Below are 12,053 nucleotides of genomic sequence, written 5' to 3'. Positions count from 1 at the left end.
ATCTTTGAAAACTAACCCATGTCAATAATCATTGTATTTTATATATTAAATCATGCTTTTGACAAATGAGGCTTGACACAGTACTACACCACTACTAAAAATAGATCATCTGCATTTTGGAATTTTGTTGAATATAATTTTGCCTACTTTCATACATATAAAAAGCAATAGTCTATTCAGAAAAGTCGGCTTCTTTCTGTGGAATAGAGAACCGGGGAATGTGCAAAAGAGACAAAACCCGACATTAGAGCAGAAAAACCCAAAGCACCAGAAACAGCATCACATTCATTATAAAAATAGCTTTTATGGGGCGAGTCCTTCCTCGTGGCTGATGCATATGCACAAATACTCGTTATACCCTACAATTTCTTCTTCATTTACAGTGTAGCAAGATCTGTTGTTGTGAATGTATTTAACCATTACTATCAAAGAGGAGATCGTATACTTTGACAAATGTTAATTTATATATAATTTCAATAAAGAGCAGAAAACATCAGTCTTGTTCAAATTGCTAAAAAGCGATTTAGTTTACACATTATATATGTAGGTTGCAGTTAGTAATGATTGCAATGATTGCACCAAAACTGTATAATAATAACCTCTATCAATTTAAGTCTACCAAATCGTCGAAAGATGTTTTAAAACAGTTCCTGTATGTATTTGTTTTAATGTGTTCTTTTTTGTATTTTTCAGCTGCGACGAGGCTCCGGTACAAAGCTCGCACGATGATTGGAGCTACCGGAAGCCGACACATATCCCAGCGTCGTCGTGCATCCCTGGCTACACCCGCCGCATCGCCGTCCATGTTTTCGACTTTACATCAGTTGGCGGAGGAAGATGAAGAGGGTCCAAAAATTCCTGCGTTGAGGCGGCGGGCAGTCGATACCTCCGACTACCGAACTTGTGCCATATTACAAACACGCCTTAAAAATGTCAAACATTACCCCGAGTAAGTATCTTTTGTTTATTTATCTTTTTAGAATACATTTGTATTTAAATAATATTTTATTGCAAGAATTTCTATATAGTTTCGCCGGATGAAAATTAAGCATTATGGACACTCAGAGAGCTATTCAGAAATTTGAATTCGTTACGACTTTAAAAGCATTAGTGCTTAAAAATAGAAATTTTGTTACACATATACATGTATATATATTGAATCATTGAATCGTCAACGGAGAATAACAACACATTAATATGGAGAAAATGTGAAAAATTCATGTTGAATGACGAACAAATTTATAATTGTAATTACATAGATTGGTAAACGACAATGAAGTTAGTATGAACTATAATAGAACATTTTACTCAAGTGGTAGAGGAAATTGGTGCTATTTTAGCTGCAACTTAAGTTATATCATGAAAGTAGCTTTAATAACTTACAAAGGCTTTTATATTCATTTGCATAATAGAATATCAGGTCATGAAGACAAGTGTTCTTCATTTCAACTAACACTATGCAGGCTACATATTTTATCATTTGTACAAGATATTACAAGAAATATAAGTCTTGCTAGTTCGAATTGAAATTGGCGCTTTACCGTAAGTCGAAATCAAGCATAACCGCCTACAAACTAATTCAACATTTCAAAATGAAATGGACTTTATCTCTGACATCAACAAAGGTTATTCATTTTATATTTTTTTAGTAATCCAAAACCGTTATTATCACTACACAAGCAAGACAACTCGTGTTTGATTTTTTGAATCCTTTTTGAGTTGCGTTTCTTCAAATAGATTTTAAAAACCAAGAGCTGCTGTTTTCGTGAAGTAGTGTTTGTAGGTCTATTCCAAATTCTAGTTGTCCATAACCGTACATTTGATTGTTGCTTTCTTAACGTACAGTTAACAGATATTTTGTGTATATACAAGACGATAACAAATTGACGATTAATGCAATGCAAAATGCCAATAGGTATAGGTTCGACAAGATGTTAGACTGCTACTTGAGAATGAGGGTTAACATTATGTTGGATATAAGAAATTGGACTATGCAACAGACAACCAAGCTTCGGATCCCCGAGTGTGGTTGCAATGGTTCTTAAACGAACAGAAAATGTGAATCTTATCCTATATACTGTAGTACATTAGTACCGAATGTGTAAATTGTGTTTTCAAGTAACGAATGTTTAAAATAATTATCAAATGTTGGAGAAATGTTTTTCAAGTACCGAATCGAAATTCAAGAACTCGGTATTATTATTTCAGAACGTAATGTACTTAAACCAAATGACAATAAAACTAGTTTCATTAGTCAGAGAGCACATGACGTGCTGAAATAAGGTTCCTGATCGTTTCATTGGTCAAAGAGCACATTATGTCATAATATAAGATTCACAAGCGTTTCATTGGATAAAGAGAAAACATTTCGTACGTTCTTAAATATCCTCCTTCCCTTATGTTTGAAAGGCAAGGTTGGCAACCGAAAAAAATCGCAAACAATTAAAAAACATTTAACATTTCTATGATTTTTAAAACATGATCTCGAAAAATGGTAGTGGTCGACTACTAGCCAAGGATGTATATCTTAACACACGAGTTGCTTTTAAGCCTTTATGTTTTTATGGTAGTTGTAGATATACGTCAGCGATCCATCAGATTGATTTGTAATTAAGAGCAACAGGAAAACACTTAATCATGATGTCCTCTAGTTTAAATAAAGTTACAAAGGACCTGCTTTCGAAAAACTTTTAATTCTACATATACGTGTTCGTTTATCAAAAAGCAGGTCCTTTTTCACATAACAAACACGACTCGAAAATAAATTACAGTACATTTTAATCAAACTTATTATTGACCAATCCTTGTCTCCAAGTTTTTAACGTAATGAACTTATTTCGATATGCTTTCTCTCTCGACCCATGTCAGGCAAATGTAGATGTTAGTCTTGACAGCGTTGGATATATAAAAATACGTGGACAGAGATTTCGCCGAAAGAGAGAGTTTAATCAGAAAACAAGGAGACACATAAAGTGGATGATATTGTCACCAGCATGGTCACGTGATAATGGTGTTCAATCGATTTTTGTCTACTGTGACACGGATCTATTGATCGTGTTCTTGACACATCTAAGTTACAGAGAACACGATATATACAGAAGTCTTATCCTGCAATATTCATTCTAATTTATCTATTTGTTCATGTGTGACTGTACAGAACGATACGATTATAGTTCTGTTTCAAACCAGCCAACCTAAAAAAGATGGGGTCAACTTCAGTAATTCACTTGTAATTCAGTGGTTGTCATTCGTTGATGTGATGTGTAACATATATGTTTTTCGTTAATTTTTTGTACATAAGTTAAGGCGTTAGTTTTCTAGTTTGAATTGTTTTATATTTGTCATTTCGGGGCCTTTTATAGCTAACTATGTGGTATGGGCTTTGCTCATTGTTGGAGGCCGTACGGTGACCTACAGTTGTTAATTTCTGTGTCATTTGGTCTCTTGTGGAGAGTTGTCTCATTGGCAATCATACCGCATCTTCTTTTTAGCTCACCTGGCCCGAAGGGCCAAGTAAGCTTTTCTCATCACTTGGTGTCCGTCGTCTGTCGTCGTCTGTTAACTTTTACAAAAATCTTCTCCTCTGAAACTACTGGGCCAAATTTAACCAAATTTGGCCACAATCATCATTGGGGTATCTAGTTTTAAAAATGTGTGCGGTGACCCGACCAGCCAACCAAAATGGCCGCCATGGCTAAAAATAGAACATAGGGGTAAAATGTAGATTTTAGCTTTAACAACCAAAGCATTTAGAGCAAATCTGACATGGGATAAAATTGTTTTTCAGGTCAAGATCTATTTGCCTTGAAATTTTCAGATGAATTGGACAACCCGTTGTTGGGTTGCTGTCCCTGAATTGTAAATTTTAAGGAAATTTTGCCGTTTTTGGTTATTATCTTGAATATTATTATAGATAGAGATAAACTGCAAACAGCCATTCTGTTCAGTAAAGTAAGATCTAAAAGTCAACATGACCAAAATGGTCAATTGACCTCCTCATAAGGAGTTATTGCTCTTTGTAGTCAATTTTTAACAATTTTTTTTTAACTTTTTGTAATCTTTTACAAAAATCTTTTCCTGTGAAAGTACTCAGACAAATTTAACCAATTTTGTCCACAATCATCATTAGGGTATCTAGTTAAAAAAAAATGTGTCCGATGACCTTGCCTTCGAACCAAGATGGCTGACATGCCTAAACATAGTACATAGGGTAAAATGCAGTTTTTGGCTCATATCTCAGATACCAAAACAATTAGTGCAAATCTGACTGGGATAAATTTGTTTGTTAGGTCAAGGTCTATCTGCCCTGAAATTTGCAGACCAATCAGGCAACCCGTTGTTGGGTTGCTGCCCCTGAATTGGTAATTTTTAAGAAAATTTTGCAGCTTTTGGTTATTATCTTAAATATTATTATAGATAGAGATAAAATGTAAACAGCAATAATGTACAGCAAAGTAAGACCTACAAATAAGTCAACATGATCAAAATGGTCAATTGACCCCTTGAGGAGTTATTGCCCTTTATAGTCAATTTTTAACAATTTTCAATTTTTTTTCAATTTTTACAAAATATTTTAACTACTGGGCCAAGTTCATTATAGATAGAGATAATCGTAAGCAGCAAGAATGTTCAGTAAAGTAAGATCTACAAACACATCCCCATCACCAAAACACAGTTTTGTCATGAATCCATCTGTGTCCTTTGTTTATGATATGCACATAGACCAAGGTGAGCGACACAGGCCCTTTAGAGCCTCTAGTTTTATATTAACCTTCTCATGGGTAATTTTTCAGTCATTCGGCTGAAGAACATATTTATTAAATATCAATATAAACCCTGCTATGACTTGTACTAGACCTACAATAAACTAATCCGCCATTCCATACCAAAAGCTCAAATCCTGGCTCATTGTTCTTCCGGCGTGAAGAGGGGGTTGGGAAAGGATGATAGGTTATTATTTATGATACGAACACATTTTAGACACAGGCATACCGAGTAGGATTTATTTCGTGTTAGCTCATAAGTTAAGAGTCCACTGTCATACATGCAACCCAACCAGACACAAGTTGTTATGAGAACAAATTCCCCACCGCCACGTATTTTCACCAAACCCAATGTAATTTTCTTCTTTGTATACTCCACAACCTCAGCGTATGTAGACGAGAGGGGTTCAAGAAAATCTTGTGAAAAGCGTTTACATATCTAGTTGCATTCGAAGCATTTTAAGTATATATATCTAATGAATCAAGGCCTTTTTAATGATTTTCGCAGTTGTTCTAATGTTATGTCGTTATACCACTGCTATCAGCTTAAATAGATTTAAAATCTTTACATGACTGATGTGTCCCGGGGCCTATCTATAGATTCCTTTGGTTTTGCTCATTGTTGAAAAACTATTTGTAATAATTCATTAATAAGAAATAATTACGCAACACTGTCTCAAATGCTCCATTGTAGAATCCCGTATTACAGTGACAAGATAAATGTTACTGCAGACCTTGGAGAAACCTAAAGGAGATATATAAAAAGTTATATTTATACAATTTATTGTTTTGCCAATAATTGATTGCTATTGCTGTCTGTATCAACTGTCCAATAACAAACCCCGTCACATATCATCAATCATCTAATCAAAAATTTATACAACACAATGTCCCAGTTTTAACAAACAAATGCATTAATAGACTGATTTTTCACATTAAATACCGCTGCTAAAGGCCTGATCGATAGTTTATCTGTCTTCGTGTGTGTTTCATTTACCACATCTTTTACAGCCATTAAAAAGATTATAGCAAACATGATGGAGGTTTTAGAGACAACGATTGAAGGAGAACGATATCGTTTACTTCTGGAAAGGAATCAAATGTATCAAGACTTCTTACTAGTCATATTACAAAGAGGATTTCCATATCTCACACGGCACCGTGTAAATATTAACAGCCACACATAGAAAATGTGTTACGTTACAAATTAGCTAGTTTAGAACTGACTTTAAAATTGACTAGCTTCATCGGCATCGTTTTGATATCTAGGGTTTGTATCAAATTACGAATACGTACCTTATCGTTACCAAAATAACTCTTAAAATACGCAAATACATGTGGTCCCCTTAGGTGTCCGACCACCAATTCACCCACTTCAATAAAAAAAAATATTAACACTTCCTTCGTGCCATTGATATCAATGTTTACTTAAAATAAAAATTTGTAGAAACGAAACTTTTAGTGAAAGGAAACCGATTTTTTTGTTCATTTTTAAATAAGAATTCCAATTAATTGTATACAAAAAATATATATTCACACGACAGTCCAATCCAAAATAAGCCTGACTAAAAAGTCAACCTAAGACTAGTTTGGAAGTAAAAATTACCATGGCATACTTGTTTGCCAAGATTATATATAATGACATATGTTTTCTGATAAATAGGCAACTGCTGAAATCTGTATGCTTAAACACTTAATCCATCGACTTTCTGGAACTACAAGGTTAAACGTTACACATTTATGTCTATTTCATTCGCCAAGCAATAATTTGTCCATATATGTTTTGCCGATCCTCTGGAAATAATTTTCTAATCAATAAATACTTGAATAGCGCACTCCTAGGAGTTGTTCTTTCGACAAAACAAGTGAATCACTGTTATCAGTACATTGCAAAATATTTCATATATTATTCATCATATTGCACGTTTTCATAATGAATTTTCTACAATGAGCCAGAATTCATACAATATGCCTTTCCACTCGAGGGAACTTATTTTTCTTCTTCTATTTTCCACATATTAGATGAGTACCACTTTTACCCTATTCTAGACGCATTACTTTTGGTTTCAAGTTTCTTAACCATTAACGACCAAGTTATGAATGAGAAATGTCGAATGATAATATATACTAAATATGGATAGATTTGCTCTGTGAAACAAGCACAGGGCATAGTTAGTTTTTTTTAAACCAAAAGACGCGTGTATAGTAGTGTTAAAGTACAATGTAAAATTTTGTTTGTACACGTGATCTCTTCTAATATTATAAGAATACCAAGCAACCCTTCAGAGGTGGTTCACGTGATCTCTTTTAAAATGAAAAAAGACCAATCTTTCAAAGTTGGTCTATTGTGACCTCTTCTAGAGAGAAAGATAAACAATCATTCAGAGGTGGTTCGTGGTGATATCTTCTAATCGAGAAGCTGGCCAACCCTTCAGAGGGCCTACAGTAATCCCTTCTGAAGAGAAAACTGAATAACCCTTTAGAGCATGTCTACGGTAATCACGTCATATCATTTAAAGTGAAAGCAGAACAAGCCTTCAGAAACGATCTTCCAAAAACTCTTCTAAAAAGAAAGATAAACAACCATTCAGAGATGGTTCATGATGATATCTTCTAATCAGGAAGCTGCAAAACACTTCAAAGGTGGTTCAAGTTAATCTCTTCTGAAAAAAATGAAAAAAAGCCTCGGTCACACCTTACCGCATAGCACGAACGGACGCCTTACGGATGAAAATAAAAGTTGTCCGTTGACAAAATTGTTATCCGTTGGGAGTCCGTTGATGTACTGACCGAATAAAACGGACGTGTAACGGATGCATAACGGACACACACCGGATACGCAACGTACGAGAAACGGACACGTACCGGACAGAACGGATGTCGAACGTACATCAAACGGACGAGTACCGCATAAAACGGACACCTAACGGAAGCGTACCGGATAAAACGGATGAACAAGATATACGGAAAAATCAAAGGCGACAATAATAATACATGTAAATCGCATAGATATTCAAAATGTTTCTGTGTTACTGGTTTTGGTTTGTTCCGCCAAAGGGCAGTGTCTGGCCTGAATAAGAACTGCTTGATTGTGAAGTCGGTGGTATACTCGAAGATCGATTATGAATAATAAGTATTCATGAACCTTAAGAAATCTGACATAGCAATATAATTGGCATTTCTGACGCGAAATTTTCAATTGGCATTTATCTATTTCAGATCCGTTCATCATCCGTTTTATCCGTTATACGTCCGGTAGAAGTCCGTTGGTGAATTTATCTTCCAGACCTCCAACGGATGTATAACGGACGCGTAACGGATACAAAACGGAAACGAAACGGACGAGTAGCGTACAAAACGGACGCCTAACGGACGTTTTATCCGTTGGACGTCCGTTCAAAGTTTTGAACATGCTCAAAATATTCCACCGGACAGAACGGACGTCGACGGATAAAACGTACGCTTAACGAACATGCAACGGATATGGACGGACGTCTAACGGATAAGAACGGACGTCTAACGGACATGAACGGATTGAAAAAAAAGTTATCCGTTAGGCGTCCGTTCGAGCTTTCCGGTAAGGTGTGACCGAGGCTAAAGCTAAACAACCGGCCAGAGATGGTCCACAGTTATCTCTTCAGAGAGAAAGCTAAACCATTCTTCAGAGATGATACACAGTGACCTTTTCAGAGAACAAGCTCAACCATCCTTCAGAGATTGTTCACGGTAGCCACGAAGGTAATGAAAATATTACGTTCGTTGAAATTTGAGACGTTAATGAAAAAATTGCACATGTAACTGTGTGAGATATATACACTTCATCAGCATCAAACGGAAAATCAACCATGGGAAAGGAAAAGTTTCCCATTTTATCAATAACTATAGTATGAAGATTATCAATTTAACTACGATTCGAACTTCCTCATGCAAAATACTAGTATTCTGTTTAGGTAGATTTGATCATACCGCTCCTGACAATACAGCGTATTTACCCATCTCTGGCTTTCAAATGTCTAAGTTTGAGCGTCCATGAAGGTAAATCCAGAAATGTGTTTCGAAATTTATTGAAGTATATATTTTTTTTTAAATTACTACTACTAAGTCTTTGCCGCTGCTTGTAGACTATTCGTCCTCGGGAATGTTATTAGTTCAGCAGTCAACGCGTTGGGTATTGACATGATTTAGTATAACATATACTTATTTAAAATTCTCGTCCAACAATTAGAAAAAAAATATAACGAAAATATCATTATCAATCTAAAACGTTTTTATTCTATATTCGTAACCTACATGTACTTATTTATTGAAGATGTAGTTGCACCGCTGAATCAATGGAACCCAAAACATATGAGATGGACATGAACTTCAATATCCATTAATTACCAATACATTTTGTTTTATAACATTAAATTGTTTACGGAAAAATCTATTTACCACATAAATCTCGTTGCAAACGTGACAAAAGAGGCATATTGTTTTGAAATGACAACAGTATTCGTAGTATAGCAATCAATATTTCTTCAGTTATAATTTATTTTATATAATATCCTGTCTGTACGATATTTCCGTCTTTTTGCCATAGTTTTCCATAATAAATTATTTTGCAGACGACCACACATTGAAATGTATTGAAATGGAAATGGTAATCTAACTCGTTGGGTTGCGAATCGTTTTTGCAATTTTTGTGTAAAAAAAAAAACACCAACAACTTATCTTTAACGCCGTTTTATCTACTTATTAAGTCAACTGATTTTTCGTTGTGAGTGTCTGTATTTGTTATCCAAATGAATGTCTCGGGTTGTATGACAAGCCACTGACAACCAGATCATCTGTTACTTAGATGTCAGTCTGTGGTCATTGTATCTGTTAAATGGTTGATAACATGCGGTCAGTATTTGTGTATTTGTTCATCAAATGAAAGTATATGGCGATATATAGTATCTGTTATCCGGATGATGGTCTTTTATTATTGTTGTATCGGTTTTTCAATTTATATTCTGTGTCCGATAGTCAAACAATAGTCTGTTAACCAAATAATGATCTCTGATGATTGTTTGTTTGTAAAAGTACCCGATCAGTTTATCTATAAGCCAGCTGATAAACTGTTGTGACTGGCTGTATCTTTTACCCAATTGTATCTGTTAGGCTGATGTTAATCTGTGGTGATTGTCTGTATCTATTACCCGAATGATTGTATCTGTTAGGCTGATGATAGTCTGTGGTGATTGTCTGTATCTATTACCCGAATGATTGTATCTGTTAGACTGATGATAGTCTGTGGTGATTGTCTATATCTATTACCCAATGGTTGTCTCTGTTAGGCTGCTGATAGTCTGTGGTGATTGTCTGAATCTATTACCCGAATGGTTATCTCTATTGGGTAGCTGATAGTCTGTGATGATTGTCTATATATAAACTGTTGTGACTGGCTGTATCTATTACCCAATTGTATCTGTAAGGCTGCTGATAATCTGGGGGTGATTGTCTGTATCTATTACCCGAATAATTGTATCTGTTAGGCTGATGTTAGTCTGTGGTGATTGTCTGTCTCTATTACCCGAATGATTGTATCTGTTAGGCTGATGATAGTCTGTGGTGATTGTCTATATCTATTACCCAATGGTTGTCTCTGTTAGGCTGCTGATAGTCTGTGGTGATTGTCTGTATCTATTACCCGAATGGTTGTCTCTATTGGGTAGCTGATAGTCTGGTATGATTGTCTATATATAAACTGTTGTGACTGGCTGTATCTATTCCCCAATTGTATCTGTAAGGCTGCTGATAATCTGCGGTGATTGTCTGTATCTATTACCCGAATAATTGTATCTGTTAGGCTGATGTTAGTCTGTGGTGATTGGCTTTATCTATTACCTGAACGATTGTATCTGTTAGGCTGCTGATAGTCTGTGGTGATTGTCTGTATCCATTACCCGAATGATTGTATCTGTTAGGCTGATGATAGTCTGTGGTGATTGTCTATATCTATTACCCAATGGTTGTCTCTGTTCGGCTGCTGATAGTCTGTAATGATTGGCCGATCTATTACCCGAATGGTTGTATCTGCTGGGCTGATGATAGTCTGTGGTGATTGTCTGTTTCTATTACCCGAATGATTGTATCTGTTAGGCTGATGATAGTCTGTGGTGATTGTCTATATCTATTTGCCAATGGTTGTCGCTGTTCGGCTGCTGATAGTCTGTGATGATTGGCCGATCTATTACCCGAATGATTGTATCTGTAAGGATTTATTACCCGAATGATTTATCTGTAAGTCTGCTGATAGTCTGTGGTGATTATCTTTATCTATTACTCGAATGATTGTATCTGTTAGGCTGATGATAGTCTGTGGTGATTGTCTATATCTATTACCCAATGGTTGTCTCTGTTAGGCTGCTGATAGTCTGTGGTGATTGTCTGTATCTATTACCCGAATGGTTGTCTCTATTGGGTAGCTGATAGTCTGGTATGATTGTCTATATATAAACTGTTGTGACTGGCTGTATCTATTCCCCAATTGTATCTGTAAGGCTGCTGATAATCTGCGGTGATTGTCTGTATCTATTACCCGAATAATTGTATCTGTTAGGCTGATGTTAGTCTGTGGTGATTGGCTTTATCTATTACCTGAACGATTGTATCTGTTAGGCTGCTGATAGTCTGTGGTGATTGTCTGTATCCATTACCCGAATGATTGTATCTGTTAGGCTGATGATAGTCTGTGGTGATTGTCTATATCTATTACCCAATGGTTGTCTCTGTTCGGCTGCTGATAGTCTGTAATGATTGGCCGATCTATTACCCGAATGGTTGTATCTGCTGGGCTGATGATAGTCTGTGGTGATTGTCTGTATCTATTACCCGAATGATTGTATCTGTTAGGCTGATGATAGTCTGTGGTGATTGTCTATATCTATTTGCCAATGGTTGTCGCTGTTCGGCTGCTGATAGTCTGTGATGATTGGCCGATCTATTACCCGAATGATTGTATCTGTAAGGATTTATTACCCGAATGATTTATCTGTAAGTCTGCTGATAGTCTGTGGTGATTATCTTTATCTATTACTCGAATGATTGTATCTGTTAGGCTGATGATAGTCTGTGATGCTTGTCTATATCTATTACCCGAATGATTGTATCTTTTAGGCTGATGATAGTCTGTGGTGATTGTCTATATCTATTACCCAATGGTTGTCTCTGTTCAGCTACTGATAGTCTGTGACGATTGGCCGATCTATTACCCGAATGGTTGAATCTGTTAGGCTGATGATAGTCCGTGGTGATTGTCTGTAT

The 12,053-nt window shown here is 35.8% G+C and overlaps 1 protein-coding gene across 16 annotated transcripts in view; it reads left to right on the top strand.

Moving 5' to 3' along the window:
* LOC143064717 (voltage-dependent calcium channel type A subunit alpha-1-like) overlaps positions 1-12,053 on the top strand; it is a 206,669-nt gene that overhangs the window by 57,354 nt on the left and 137,262 nt on the right. For all 16 annotated transcript variants that reach the window (XM_076237765.1, XM_076237760.1, XM_076237753.1 and 13 more), the window contains exon 2: positions 694-949. In XM_076237765.1, coding sequence (XP_076093880.1) covers positions 694-949 — 256 coding nt within the window. The remainder of the gene's footprint in view (positions 1-693; positions 950-12,053) is intronic.

Source organism: Mytilus galloprovincialis, chromosome 2, assembly GCF_965363235.1.
Source record: "Mytilus galloprovincialis chromosome 2, xbMytGall1.hap1.1, whole genome shotgun sequence".
Classification (NCBI taxonomy): domain Eukaryota; kingdom Metazoa; phylum Mollusca; class Bivalvia; order Mytilida; family Mytilidae; genus Mytilus; species Mytilus galloprovincialis.
The sequence above is the reverse complement of the archived record's forward strand: the minus strand, read 5'-3'. Positions and strand labels throughout refer to the sequence as shown.